The sequence below is a fragment of the Arachis stenosperma genome, chromosome 8 (genome assembly GCF_014773155.1).
Source record: "Arachis stenosperma cultivar V10309 chromosome 8, arast.V10309.gnm1.PFL2, whole genome shotgun sequence".
Taxonomy (NCBI): domain Eukaryota; kingdom Viridiplantae; phylum Streptophyta; class Magnoliopsida; order Fabales; family Fabaceae; genus Arachis; species Arachis stenosperma.
Genome location: NC_080384.1, coordinates 4,837,488 through 4,852,888, shown reverse-complemented (window position 1 = coordinate 4,852,888; position 15,401 = coordinate 4,837,488). Strand labels below are relative to the sequence as shown.

The 15,401-nt window shown below is 36.7% G+C and overlaps 2 protein-coding genes across 2 annotated transcripts; both read left to right on the top strand.

The window, feature by feature from the left end:
• Positions 1–2,036: 2,036 nt before the first annotated feature.
• LOC130945268 (uncharacterized) lies at positions 2,037–4,067 on the top strand. The gene is made up of 3 exons (XM_057874000.1): positions 2,037–2,624; positions 2,718–3,674; positions 3,768–4,067. Exons 1-3 carry the CDS (start codon positions 2,037–2,039, stop codon positions 4,065–4,067), a joined length of 1,845 nt encoding a protein of 614 aa, XP_057729983.1.
• Positions 4,068–10,001: 5,934 nt separating this feature from the next.
• Positions 10,002–14,273, top strand: LOC130943751 (enoyl-CoA hydratase 2, peroxisomal). The gene is made up of 12 exons (XM_057871761.1): positions 10,002–10,253; positions 10,458–10,556; positions 10,754–10,776; positions 10,895–11,000; positions 11,119–11,189; positions 11,412–11,484; positions 12,080–12,119; positions 12,288–12,360; positions 12,430–12,580; positions 13,356–13,426; positions 13,543–13,716; positions 14,023–14,273. Exons 2-12 carry the CDS (start codon positions 10,500–10,502, stop codon positions 14,108–14,110), a joined length of 927 nt encoding a protein of 308 aa, XP_057727744.1. The 5' UTR covers positions 10,002–10,253; positions 10,458–10,499; the 3' UTR covers positions 14,111–14,273.
• The last annotated feature ends 1,128 nt before the right edge of the window (positions 14,274–15,401 follow it).

Here is a 15,401-nt window from a genome sequence, read left to right as displayed (position 1 = left end):
CTGGAGATACTGATCTGCAGGTTGCATTTGATGACAGCGATGATGATTGGAATGCTGATGGGGGTTTGTATGATGTTGAAGTCACAACTACAAAAGATCCTCAAAGGCCGAAACAGAGTGTTCCAACTGAGAGAGAACAAGGAGAGCAAAGTGGCAGTGTTAATAAGGGTAAAGAGCAAGTGGTGGCTGCTGGATTAAGGGATGAGGATGATGGGTATGACAGTGAGGGGTTGTGGGATGTCCCTGTAAGTGATGATGAAGGGGATCCCTTGTTCAGGAGGTACCCGGTGTATAAGGGATTGAAGAATATGAAGGAGTATAAATGGGAGGTTGGGACAATGTACGTAGATAGGAATGCTTTTAAGGAATGTGTAACGAGCTATGCCGTGCACAGTGGCAGAGGAATATGGTTCTCGAAGTGTGATAGCCACAGGTGCAAAGCTGTTTGCAAAGAAGGCTGCAAGTGGTTTGCTTACTGCCATAAGATGAAGAGAGAGGATTGATGATTGGATTTTTGACGGTTTAGAATTTCTCAAATAAAATCTCGTCGAAGTATAGTTTCTAAACCAAGCAATAATCCTTTCATACAAAAAGTTGTTTGTCACTAAAACAAACCCCTAAATTTATAAACCGAAGTATTCAAACCTCGGGTCGTTCTCCCTAGGAATTACAATAAAGTGTCTTGTTATTGGTTTGAGTTGTTTTGGGGTTTTGATAAGAGGCATGAAAGTAAATGGCAATGAAAGTAAACTAATAACTATAAAAGGCTCTTGGCAAGGTATGAAAATTAGAAGTCCTATCCTAGTTATCCTTCTCAATTGTGATGAGAATTGTTCATTGCTCCAACTTAGTTAACCTCGAACCATGGAGGAAAGTCAAGTGGATGAATTGACTTGAGCCACAAGTTCTAGCCAACTCCCAAGGAAAGACTAGCTTTAGTGCACTCCAAACCAATTAGCAATCTCTCCAATTATCAATCAATAAAGGAATTAGATAACTCAAGTGTCACTAATTACTCTACCTAGGCCAAGAGGAACAAAATCTAACTAATAGCTATAAGAGACATTTCATCAAACACATAAAAGGCAATAAAAGTAAACAACATAAATTGCAAGAATTAAAGAGAGATCTAACTACAAAGGCAAGAGATCAACAATAGAAAAGCAAAGAAGAACAATTATTATGAATTACCTCTTATTGAATTGGAAGAAAGTAGAAGGAACAATACTAGATCTACAACAAAATATAAGAACAACATAAAAGAAATTATAACAAAAGAATGGAAGAAGATGAATGTAACAACAAAGAATTGAAATGTAGAAGTAGAAGAAAGCAAAGATTAAAACCTAGATCTAAGAACTAATCCTAATCCTAATCCTAATTCTAGAGAGAAGTGAGAGCTTCTCTCTCTAGAAACTACTTCTAAACTAATCCTAATGTGTGTATAATGAATGGGAATCCCTTTTCTCTTCAATCCTTGGCTTTAAAAAGCATCTTTGGCGCCAAAGTTGGTTGCAATTGGGCCCCACAACCCTTGAGAATTCGTTGGTCACGTTTTCATTAAAAAATCATAAACCAGCATCGACGCGTACGCGCACAGCACGCGTACGCGTCCATGGGGTAATTCGCAGGTGTGCGCAAGCGCCAGGTGCGCGCGCGCGTCCATGGGCGAGTTCAACTTCTTTGACTTTTCATGATTTCTCCACTTTGCATGCTTTCCTTTTCACTCCTTTGATCCATTCCTAGCCTTTTCAATCTGAAATCACTAGCAAATATATCAAGGCATCTAGTGGAATCAAAGGGAGATTAAAACCATCAAATTAAGGGTCTAAAAGCATGTTTTCACATCTAAGCACAAATAAGGAGACAATCACAAAATCACGCTATTTCAATGGATAAATGAGGGTAAAAGGTATTAAAATCTCTTAAAATCAATACAAGATAAACTGTCAAAACGGGGTTTGTCAAGGATTCATGGCAACTGACAAGCTGTTACAAAAAAACACACATGCTCTAAGGCCACCAAGATTGGTATAATGAGTTCTCAGTGGCTAAGTAAGGCTTTTATGAAGAAGATCTGTGAAAACCCGAAAATCAAGTTGAGAAGTTTGATAAAGAAGGCTCATAGCAAGTGGAATGTGGATCTCACAATGACCAAAGCTGCCAGAGTGAAGCAGCAAGCCCTGGATGAAATTAATGGTACCTATGGAGAGCAATATAGGAAGATTCATGACTATGCTGCGGAGTTACTAAGGTCTAATCCAGGGTCCACTGTTCAGATACAAGTGGAGAGACCTCCTAAATTTGAGCTAGAGACACCACCTCTTGGTACGGACCTAAGACCACGATTTCAGAGGATCTATATCTGCTTGGAAGCTTGTAAACGGAGTTTCATGGTGTGCAGACCCATGATTGGCCTTGATGGATGCTTCATCAAGACTCCATATGGGGGTCAATTGCTAACAGCAATTGGATGGGACCCCAATGATCAGATCCTGCCAATTGCCTATGCTGTTGTTGAAGCAGAGACGAAAGATTCGTGGAGATGGTTTTTGTTGAATCTGTGTGATGATTTGGGAGTTGATAAGATCAGATGGTGTATATTCATGAGCGACCAACAAAAGGTAACTCTCAACCTAAACTTGTGTAATTAATTCTTTCTTTAATTCATGTCTTGCTGTTATTGACTGGTGATGTTTTTAAATTCTACTTCAAAGGGATTGATTCCAACCTTTGATGAGTTGCTGCCTGGCATAGACCACCGTTTTTGTGTCAGGCACTTATATAGCAACTTCAGAAAAAGGTTCCCAGGTGTTCAGCTAAAGATGATGATGTGGAAGGCTGCAAAGGCAACATATGTCCAGGAATGGGAGAGGAGGATGAAGGAGATTCAGCAGGTTGATCAAGGAGCTTATAATCATCTCATGGAGATCCCTGCCAAGTATTGGAGCAAGTCCAGGTTTAATTATTTTCCTAGAGTTGATACACTTGTTAACAACATGTGTGAGTGTTTTAACTCTGTTATTGTAGAGGCTAGAGAGAAACCGATTGTGTCTATGCTAGAAGACATTAGGGTTTATCTAATGAATAGGTGGTCTGATAATAGGCAAAGTATAGTAACATATGCCGGAGAAATATTGCAAAAAATAAACAAGAAAATTGAAAGGGAGTTTGATAAGGGTGGGGAGTGGCTGGCCATATATGCTGGTAGGGACAAATATGAAGTGTCTAGCAGTCAGGGTAATAGAGCCAAGTTTGTTGTGGACTTAAACTTACATGAGTGCTCCTGTAGAAAATTTCAACTAGCAGGTTACCCTTGTGAGCATGCCATGAGCTGCATTAGGAAAATGTGTCTAGATGTTAAGAACTATGTCAACAAGTGTTATAGGAAAGAGACCTACGTGGACTGCTACCAACATGTAATCTACCCACTGAATGGACCAAATCTCTGGTCCCGGACTGAGAATGATGATGTGCTGCCACCAGTGTTTAGGAAACCAATAGGGTGCCCAAAACTGAGGAGGAACAAGACTGGTGATGAGCCACGCAACAATGGACCACTGTCTAAGTTAGCCAGGACTGGACAGCAACAAAAATATTCATATTGTTTTGCACTTGGTCACAACAAAAGAACCTGCCCTAGAAAACGTAAGATGGAGGCCGCAGCAAAAAAGGTAAAGTTGTTATTGTCAATTTGATTTGAATTCCTTACATGTGAATGTTTATACTGTCCCATTAACCCAATTTGTTGTTACTGTTTATATCAGAATGCAACTGCACAATCCAAGAAAGGGGCCAAGAAAGGGGCTGGCACAACTAGGACTCCAAAACCCAACAAGATCCCTGCCAAGACAACAACACAGCCAGCAACAAGAGTTCAGCCAAAGAGGAAGAGCAGTACACAAGTTGGAGGAAGCCAGGAGTCACAGACATCATCCAAGAGAGCTAGATGCAGCAGCAGTGCCAGTCAACCACAACCATCAACAGCAACAGTCACTAGCCCATCTAAGAGGACCCTGAGGTTCATGGCAAAAACACCACCTAGGGCCTGGAAGGCATTGGGATGAAGAACATAGTAGATTTTAGTAATTCCATCTGTTTTGTAATGAATCTGTCAATGACCAAGGGCTAATGTCCCTGTGATACTTTAGACACCCTACTTTAAGACTACTACTGTCATGTTGATCTCTTTTGTGTTGTTACCTTTTCATGGTTATATTTAAGGCTTGTTTGGATATTGTTATGGTTAAGAGAAGCTACTTTAAGACTTCTCCATTATCTAATGAATTACATGAATTTTCAGCAGCAAAGTTATGTGAATTGGCAAATTAAGCCTTGTTTTTATTAGTAGATGAAACTGAATTAAACTTGTACAGAGCCAAATAATGTATGTCACAATACAGGAACTCATTGCTATTCATTTCAATCAAAAACCTTACGATGTTTACAGCAAATGGCTTTACAGACACAGCCACAAAAAAATTTCATTCTATTTACATCACTGTTATCACCCAACTGTATGTCAATTTTTTCAATCCCTAAACAATTGACATTCCCTACAAACCAGGGGACAACAACAGAATGGCAAAAATAAACAAAATGCTAACCCCCTAAACCTCAATTGAGTCGATCACATAGCAGCAGCCCAGCCAGTGTCCATCCAAGAATTCTAACACCAAGTGCCAATGCAAACTTCCTTTCAGCTTTCTGCAGTTCTTCTTTCAACGAGCTTGCTTTGTTCTTCAGTCTTTGAATTTGTGGATCTTGTCCTTCAGGCTCTGCCCAAGCAAAATAATCGCATCCATCTCCTATCTGTTCTCAACCAAACCAACACGAACACACCAAACACTTCAGATCCTTCAAACACTAACACCCAATGCTATTTTCAAACAGGAGACAGAAAAGATAAGACTCACCTGAAAGTTGACGCAGCCCCAGAATCTTCTTCATGGGTTCTCCGCTGTAGATGACGTGCGCAATACCGGTCTCTCTCCACAGAAGCAAGTCCTCCTTCTCCTACGACTCTTGGTGCTGCTACGCGAACCTTGGGAGGACGACTCGGTAGCCATTCTCAGCAGACGAAGAACATCATCTTTGGGGATTAGGGTTTACTTATTGGACTGGGCAGCATTTCATTTTCCTTTTTTTTCCTGCTTCCAATTTCAACTGTTAACTACAGGCAAACTGCCAACTTTGCCACGTCGGACACGGCGTCAATAATTTGACACCCACTTAACGGAAGGACTTGATTGATGCAAATCAAATCTTTTTAGGATTTAAATAGAACAGTTTAAACGTTGGGGACTAAAATAGAATTCACCCCAAACGTAGGGAACCAAAATAATAGTTTACCCAAATTTTTATGATGCATCATCATTGTCCGCTTATTTTTTTTTATTTTTATCAAAGTTATACAATTTTATTACTGAAAATTTGTCCAATTTGAACTACAGGCAGAAATTGTAATAAAGAGAATAGAAAGTTTTAACTTTAATAAAATGACTTAAACATAAAAAAACTAAAAAGGTAAAGTAAAAACTCAAGGGTCTCATCTTCTCTCACGCACACTTCTTCTGGCCATTTCCACCATAGTTGTTGAACGGGTGATTTTACCTTCAAATACCAGGCGTTTCTTGCTAACCAGATTTGCCGTAAGAGGTTTGCTGCTCTTTTTTCATTCGGATTTTCCTCCATTCTCAGTTTTTCTTCCAGCTGAATCCACCACTTTCATAGTTCTCGAGCTTGAATATGCCATGACAGATTTGAACATTTTCAAGCTTCAGTCACATCTGGGCACTCCCAGAAACAATGAAAAATACTTTTTTGTGACTGATTACATTTTGGGCACCAGGATTCGATGGATTGTATTCGCGCGTTCAACCTTTCTTTCACAGGGAGTTCTCCATGCATCAGTTTTCAAAGCAAATTTTTTATTTTCGATTGACAATTAATTTTCCATATGCTTCTTCTTTTGCATTGTTCGAGCAAGTATTCAGTTGGTGGGTGGTAGAAGTTAAATGCTATTTTGCATCCTAAAGCAACAGTGAAGCCGCCCCCTTTCTCCAACATTCAGGTAACTCTATCCTCTATCTCATGAATTGGAGTGTTGATTATTGCCGTAACTATTTCTGGATTGAAATTGGACTGAATTAAATTCCGGTTCCATGTTCTGTTTGAATGCTGTAATTGTGAAACCCATTCTAGATTAGCAGTCATTACAGCGGTAGTAATCTAAAACATAATCCTTCACCCATTAGTCTTTTTGGATTCTGATGTTAAATCCTCTTCCTACTTCCCATAATATACCTTTTTCTAGCACCTTTCTCCCCTCGATAATACTCCTCCAACCCCATGATGAGTTATTACCGACCTCTACTCTTAGGAAGCTTGAATATCTATAATATTTGCTCTGTAACACTTTACTGATGAGAGAATTAGGTCTGGAAATTAACCTCCAACCTTGCTTTGCGAGCATGGAAAGATTAAAAGCCTTCAAATTTTTAAAGTTTAGTCCCCCTTGAATTTTTGGTCTGCAAGAAATCTTCCATCCGATCCACTGCATCCTGTTTTCTGATCTTTTCTGCCCCCACCAAGACTAGAGTATGGCTATCTGAATCTCTTCAATTAGTGTCTCCGGTAACTTGAAGAAACTTAGTGTGTATATGGGTATTGTGGTTGCCACCGCCTTAATAAGCACTTCGTGTCCACTATAAGATAATAGAGCCATCTTCCAGTGGCTGAGCTTCTGACACACCTTATCTTTAATGTAGTTAAATGTCGCTTTCTTTGATCTCTGAACCATTGACGGTAAACCCAAATATTTGTTTTGATTGCCAATATGAGGGACAAGGAAAATCTCTACCAAATGGTCTCGGACTGGAATTGGTGTGTTCTTACTAAAGAAGATTGATCATTTGTCCAAGTTTACCTTTTGGCCATTAAGTTCTTCGTAAGTCTGTAGAACCTGTAGCAATCTTTGGCACTTTACTTCTAAAGCTTTACTAAGAATTGAATTGCCTGCAAAAAAAAAAAAGATGATTGATTGTTGGACACCTCTAATTGAGTCTCAAACCATAAATTTTCAACCTCTGTTCTTCTCTGTGGAGCATATGGGAGAGTCCCTCTGCGCAAAACAAAAATAGGTAGAGAGATGAGGATCTCCTTGTTATAATCCTCTACATGGTTTAAAATAACCATGAGGTTGTCCATCCACAGTAATAGAGTAAGATACCGTCGTCACAAGTTCCTCAATCCACTTCATCCATCGATCACAGAAACCTAACTTCTTCATCACCTTCCAAACAAAACTCCATTCCACCCTATCATAAGCCTTGCTCATATCCAGCTTTAATGCCAAATCATAATCTCCATGCCTTTTATTTTTGAGAAAATGCATGAATTCGTGTGCAATTAGGACATTATCACTAATCAACCTGCCCTTTATAAAAGCACTTTGAGAGTCACTGATTAGTCTATTCATAAATAATTGAAGTCTGTGCACCAGAATTTTAGATATGATTTTATAGAAAATAGAGCTAAGACTAATTGGTCTAACTTGTTTCATAGAATTAGTGGCCAGCACTTTAGGTATGAGACATATGTGAGTATGATTAAAAGCTTTCAAAATTTTACCTCAGTAGAAAAAGCTTCTAACAGCTGCTGTCACATCTCCCTTTATTGTACTCTAAAAGAATTGAAAAAATTTTGCTGTAAATCCATCATCTCCCAGAGCCGAAAAAGGGTTGATGGAGAAGACTGCTGCTTTAATTTCCTCTTCAGTCACTGGCCTACACAGCATTCTATTAGTAGCTGCATTTATTTTTTGGCGGATTCCATCTAATTTTGCAGTTGGGTCTCTAAGACAGCTTGTTGTGAATAGATTTTCAAAGTATTTTTGTGTAACTTTCGCTATTTTTGCCGGTTTCTTTGCCATATTTCCCTCCTCGTTCTCCAACTCTTTTATTCTGTTCCTCGTTTGAAACTTGGAATGAAAAAATTTAGTATTTCTATCACCCCAGTTGAGCCATTGCACCCTGGACTTCTCCTTCCAATACTGCTCTTCTTCCTCCAATGCGTCCTCTAGTTCAGTTTCTATGATTCAGATAGCATTCCTATATGCCTGAACTCCTTTCTGCATTTCAGATTCTATCTGATTCTTGAGAATCTAAATTTTCTTCCTTGAATTAGATTCAGAGTGTTGTTACCATTGTACAATTGAATGTCTACAACACTTTAACTTTCCAGCTAGCTTAAACATTGTAAACCCCTAAATATATATTATCCATGCCTGTTTGATTAAACTAATCACCTCTTCATTTTCACACAATCGCTCCTGAAATCTGAACCTCCTTTTTACCCTCCTTTCTTCACCACCCGTGTTGAGAAGAATGACCTTATGGTCTGAACCGAAATCGGATAAGTGTGCAAGAGTGGTTGCTGAAAAATCACCTTTCCACTCATTTGTAACGAGAGCTATGTCCAATCTCCCATTTATATGATTCTCTCCAAATTGACGATTGCTCCAAGTGTATTTATCTCTCTCATAACTAATGTCGACTAACCTTCCCTCATTGATGAAATTCCTAAACTATTGTATTGAAGTGATGGATTTTTGTCTTCCTCCCTCCTTTTTCTCTTGATTTTTAATTGCATTGAAGTCTTCTATTATTGCCAGCGTTTCACTCCCTCCTTCCAATATCTGCAATAGTTTTGTAAATTGAAACCCTCTATTTGTCTCATCTGTGTGCAAGTGAACTCCTACAATTTTCCATTTTAAACTTGCTTGCTGGTCCTCTATGAAAAAATACACAGAACTGGTCGTGTTCCACTATGTGCACCTGCACTTCATCCTTCCAAGCCACTGCTAATCCTCTGGACAGGCCCATTGGATCAACTGTAAAAACAGATTTGTAGCTTTTCCTCCTTAACACTCTCTCACTATCAAGGTACTATTTTTTTGTCTCACAAAGAAATAATACCTCGAGAGAATGGGATCTAGAAATTCCTTTGATGTTGTGAACTGTCAGGGGTTTTCCCAAATCCCGACAATTCCACATCATCACTTTCATCCCTCCTTGGGTGCTAATTGTTGGGTGGCACCCTCTCCCTTATTCAGCTCTTCCTCTTCCTCCTGACAAAGCTTTTTAACACCTATACTCTCCTCCGATCCTCCAGATTTCCTCTTAATACCTAAGATAGCTTGAAAGCTGTGTTTTTTCCTTGCTATTTGCTTCAAATTTCGTTTCTTAATTTTTCCTCTCCTCCCGTTACCTCCTACAGCACTGAAGGTGATGCATCCATCATCTAATTTGGGCAGAGTTGGCTCTATTGATTGGCTACTATGTTGCTGTCTTTATCTCCTTCTTTCCATGTTTCTGAACTCTCCCCTTTATTCCTTTCCATTATTAGCATTTTTCGACCACTTTGCACCTCTTGATCATCTTGTTTGATTTGTGAGTTCTGATCCTGAATAAAGAGACTTGCAAATTCTCTTATAAGGTTAACTGCGATTTGTTTTTTCTATTTATGTATGTCTCCCTGTGCAGCATTGGGTTAATTTGGATTGTTATTTTCTTTTTTGATCCTCCACTCTCCTATCGAATTGATCTGCCCTTAGCCATCCTCTCCATTCCGCTTCTTCTTCTCCATCCTGAGCAATTCGATTTCATCCTTGAAGAAAAATTAAAATTTGTTACCTCCGTAATCTAAAATTCAGAAGTCTTCTGGTTGTCTCCATAGTCCATATTGTGTTTAGAGCGACCTCCAATGTACCTGTACTGAATGATCTGTCCACCAATAATCTTTCAATCAAATTTTTGGTACATAAATAAAATCTTTTTTTAATATTCTCATCTACAAAAGTTATGATCTATTCCTTCTCTAATTTAGTCTGTTCTTTACCCGTTCTCTTTGAAACAGCAAAAACTGCTATTGTATTATCGTTGATACTCTCAAATTTTTGACTAATAAAATAAATATTTTTCTGTAAATCATAGCAGAACTTGAAAAACCCTTACAACAGGGCAGTCATGTATTCATGTGTGATCGTTCTTTTTTGTAATTTTTCATTGCCCGCTTATTAACTTGAGCATGCAGTGTCGTATGTAGATAAGAAACCCTTGTTAGAGTCACTTTCAGTTTGAATAAAAAACTCGCTCATATTTTTGAGCGCCAGCTTTGGAGGGACCTTCGCCCATAACCTTATCTATATATTCTATAATCTTCGACCAAATCTCAGAGGGCACTTCATCATAGTAAGTAGTACCAATCCACTCTCTCTTCTCACTACTCTAATCTAGATCTGAATTGAATCTGCTTTCGTTTCCGTCTTCATTCATCCACACACACAATAGCACTAGTATTTGTTAGCTCAATTATCGTTTTCATTTACGTAGAAAATCAACTCCGGTTTGAACTTAGCTCTGTTTTTGTTCTTTAATTCGCGTGATCTTTTTCAGTTTCACCCACCGGCGAAGTTGATTTTTCTAGTTCCACAGTAAATGGCGGTTTCTTCCGAATTCGATCCTTCGCTTGCGCTTTCTCACAAGTTCCCCGATGTATCTTTCTTTTTCCTTCTTCTTCTTCTTTTGCACCATCGATGTTTGTATATGTCTTATTTACAAAAAAAGGACGATAACTTGTGTTTTGGAATATTCGAGATGCAGGATCTATTATATTTGATTTCAATTTAAATAATCGGTTTTCCTTTTCCCTTATTCGATTTCTAAGCTTGTGCATTTTGTTTTAACTGCAGACTTCGCACTCTTATACCGAAAGGTGAGCCAAAACTATTAACTATTGAATCAATTTGATGTTGCGAGTGTTCAATTCAATTCAATTTGACACAGAAAGTTAAGGATCGAGGATGCCTAAATTTGAATTCAATGTTGCACAGAGATGCAGCGCTTTATGCATTAGGCGTTGGAGCTTGTGCCTGGGATGCTGTGGATTCAGATGAGCTTAAATATGTTTATCATGAAAACGGACAGGAGTTTATTAAGGTATTCCCGGTGGCGCATGCAGAGATATTACTAAGAATTCGTTTCTATAGTTTACAATTCATATTGTAAAATTTGAAACTATTCTGATTTGTGCTTCGTCTTTTTCTCTTCTTAATAGGTCTTACCTACATTTGCTGCTCTATTTACATTTAATTCCATGCCGAATGGTTTTGTTATCCCTGGCTTGGAGTGAGTGATGCCTCATTAATTTCAATCCGACTCTGCTTATACTTCATGTATCATGTATTGTTACTTTAAGGGCACTTGAAGCCATCTAGTTGAAATGTTGAATGCATATAGTTTTCATGACATTTATTTTTAGTAATGAACTCGTCTTCTATCATGTTGATTCTTGATCTTTGGCTTTCTTCCTTTTGATAGTTAACTGAAAATAAAACTTTCTGTATACAGATATGATCCACGCCTTCTGCTGCATGGACAACAATACATAGAGTTGTACAAACCATTACCTTCCAACTGTCATGTAAGGTTTTCTATGAGAATTTCGCATACTAGCCATCTAATTAAATTTGTTTAACTGTTGGTTCCTTGTTCCAAATTTGGCTTGAGACCAGTTGTTTCTTTGACACATGTAAATTTCAGGAAAATGGTGCTTATGGTAGATATGAATGAATGATATGCAATTAGATCTTAGGGTATGCCATGTTGAGAAAATGAGATATCTTCTATTGAATTCAAGTATTTGACTTATCCTTTTGATACCTACGTGGAATAGCTATAACATTGCACCATATCATTTTAACTCACCATGTGACTAACACAGAACAATTTACTTGAGAAGCATGAATTGTTGATTTTGGTTTTATTTAACTTGAGGATAGAAAAATCTGACATGCTTTTATGAAGAATGAGTTTGACTTGATTAAATATAATATCGGTATATTTTTTGTCTGATTGATTTGAACATTGACCCCTCTATTGTCACGGAAGAACCTGTAAAATTATTATAGTATGAAGTTTTGCATCAGCTATGAGCATATGAATATTAATTTATGATTGTGATGATTTTCTTAACTCTTCTTTTTATACAGGCTCATGATTTGTTATTGTTGTTACAGGTAAACCATAAAGTCTGTCTTGCAGGATTACATGATAAAGGTTAACTTGCAAGCAGACTCTTCCTAAATGATCTTCCGTGCATGTTTGCTGTTCAGTTTCATTTTCACAATTTTGTTTGTACAATATTTAACTTATGTATGAAACTTGAATATTTTATTCTTTTATCACCTATATGTGCTTCTTAGAGATGGGTTCTCATTGAATCAGCTAAAGCGGCAATTTTGGAGTTTGAAACAAAAAGTTATGAGAAAGAGTCAGGTGACTTACTAAGCGTGAACAGGTAATAATTAAAACACTCCTTTTTATTATGATTTGTTACTCTCATGCTAAACTAACAACTTGCTTGCAGGACAACTGTGTATCTGCGTGGTGCTGGTGGCTTCTCAAAGTCATCTAAACCATTTTCTTACACAAACTACCCTCGCAACCAGGTTCCAACTGTGAAAATTCCTGAAAATAAACCTTTTTCGGTGTTTGAGGATCGTACTCAACCATCTCAGGCATGTATACTATTCGATATGAGAAGAGTTAGGGTTCTTGAACCACACTGTGTTTGAAAGTGCTATTTATCTATGATGTTCCAAAATCCTTAATCTCTCACTCTGACCTAAAGAAAAAGCTATTCCTTATGGTTTGGAATGAATTGAGGACCTGCAATATGCTTAGGTGCTTCAATTTTATATCTGATACAACTTCAAAAGAAGCCAGGCTTAGACACCAATCACTTCAGCAAAGCAATACATTGACCAATTGGTTGAGCACTCGAGCTTGTGAAACAATGTGAAATATATTAAACGGTCCAACTTTTACTGACTTTTGGAAAACGAAGGTCTTTTTCTCAATGTAGTTATTATTTAAAAAAAGAAAAAAGAAACAAAAGGATCGGTGTTTCATGAAGTAATTGGTTCACCTTCCCCCTTTTCCTCTCCTATTTTCTTTTGGTTATGGTAATTTTTTCTCACTTCAGTATATCATTTTTATATTAAGCATCTAAGAAGGAAAGTGAATGAGTACAAGAAATCATTCTTATTTGGCCTTTTGCCTTTTATTAAATAGTTAAATATACTTTACAACTCTTTGGTTACTATTGATGAATACTATTCTAGCAGGCGTCGACAATAATTCCTGTTGTTATTATGCTTGTCAACGATTCTGATACTTTTACCCCTGTATTTGCTCTACATATACTAACTGTTAAGTGATCTTTACAGTTTATTTTGTCTGAGAAATATATCCTTCCACATTAATTTCTAATTTCTGAATCCCTTTTGACAGGCATTGGTATATAGGCTATCCGGTGACTACAACCCTCTGCATTCAGATCCAATGATTGCAAAGGTTGCTGGGTTAGTACTCGCTCCTGGCTCCTGCATGCCATCATTTGCTGCATGTCTTTATCCATATTGTCATTTTTATTCAATTATTTGGTTAATCTAATTTGTTCTATAATTCATTGCCGAAGATTCTCGCAGCCGATATTGCATGGTTTATGCACATTAGGATTTGCAGTTAGAGCAATCATAAAATGCATATGCAAAGGGGATCAAGACAAAATAAAAAGCATATCAGGCCGTTTTCTCCTTCATGTCTATCCCGGTGAAACTCTAGTTACTGAGATGTGGCTTGAAGGCTCGGGGTAAGTCACTTCTGCAACATTTATAAGGAATCAGGGACAGTATCCTTTACTGGCCACCTGGAACATATTTTTCCGCCCGCAGGCTACACCATTAATTGATCAACAATGCCACAAAATTAGAACGACATGACTCTGACTGAATCGTAGCGCTGGTTTATTTGAAATAGCTCACTTATACATAAAAGATCATTGCACATGGCCTCAATGCCTACTCATTATGCTGACAATCAATTTCTAACAAAATAAGTCTGGATGTATAACTTTTGCGTTGGTGAAATTCTGATGATTAAAAGTGGAAAATTGCAGGGTTATATATCGGACCTTGGTGAAAGAGCGAAAGCGCACAGTCCTTTCTGGCTACGTTGAACTGCGTGGATTGACATCGTCACTGTAAGAAATTTAATTACGTGTAGCTACATATTCATTAATAGGCCAATTTAAGAGATTTCAATTGTAATAAAATGCATCTGATAGTCATATATAATAATCATCATGTACATTTATAACAACTGTATATCTTAAGATTTAAGGATCAAGCTCTTTTAAAAAAAAATTAATTAAGTGATAAAGTGGAGAATTAATCATGCTTAAATTAAGATAGTGAAGTTTACATATAATGGAAGTTACAAATTCAAGTAATTAATCACTCAATTTATATGTATCAAAAACCAACTCAAACCTTCGCCGATTACTATGTGTAAATAAAATCAGACCGATTAATTTATTAAAATTGGATCAGTTAGACATTTTTATATCAATTTAGATTGCATTTCGACTTTGAACTCTATTAACCATTACCGAGTCCGATTAAACGGGACTTATATCATGTTCTAATGGTTAGTTATAATATTAACTGTAACGTGTTTAAGAAGTTAATTAATATATTCGATTCTTATAATAAAGAGTAATACTATGCATACAAATTTTTTTATCAATCAAATTTAACCAAGTTTACCATCAACAAAAATCATTCTCATCACTTTCACTTACCTATCGTTCAACTTTGGTTCAAAACAAACTTGTACATCTAGTATTTTTCTATAATAAATTAAAAAAAAAAATCTTAGGACCATTAACCCATCTGAGACTTCAGTAGTAGTAATTCAAGTATGACAACAAAATTTTAATTTTTACATGGAAATGAAATAAGAATAATAGTCTATGTTTTTTTTTTTCAGAAAAGTTGTGTTAGATATTATTTTTAAGTAATTTTAATTATTGAATCAGACTTAACCATTATTTCAGTTATTCCATGCATATAAATAATATGATATGAAGGCTAATTTATCAATAAAATAAAAATTTAAAAACTGATTTGATAATTAAATTTTGTTAAAGACCTTACTTAACAAAAGAATTCTTTAAAATTAATTTGGAGTATTACTTTAATAATAAACAATAAAGAATCACCTTTTAAAAAAAATAAAATAAAATAAAATAAAAGAGGGATTACTTGGATTCGGATTTAAACACCCGGACTGTTACACCACCAGTATTGATGTATTTTCATGTGGGCAAATTAAAAGTACGAAGTTAACAATAAAGTCCATGTTATTTTTATTGTTAACAGCATAAATAAATGTTACTTAAGTTCTAGTTTTTAACATTTTTTAAAAACACGCTCTAATGAGTTAGAAAAAATGCAAGACTTTTCCATAAGAATGATGTTAGATAACTAATTCAGT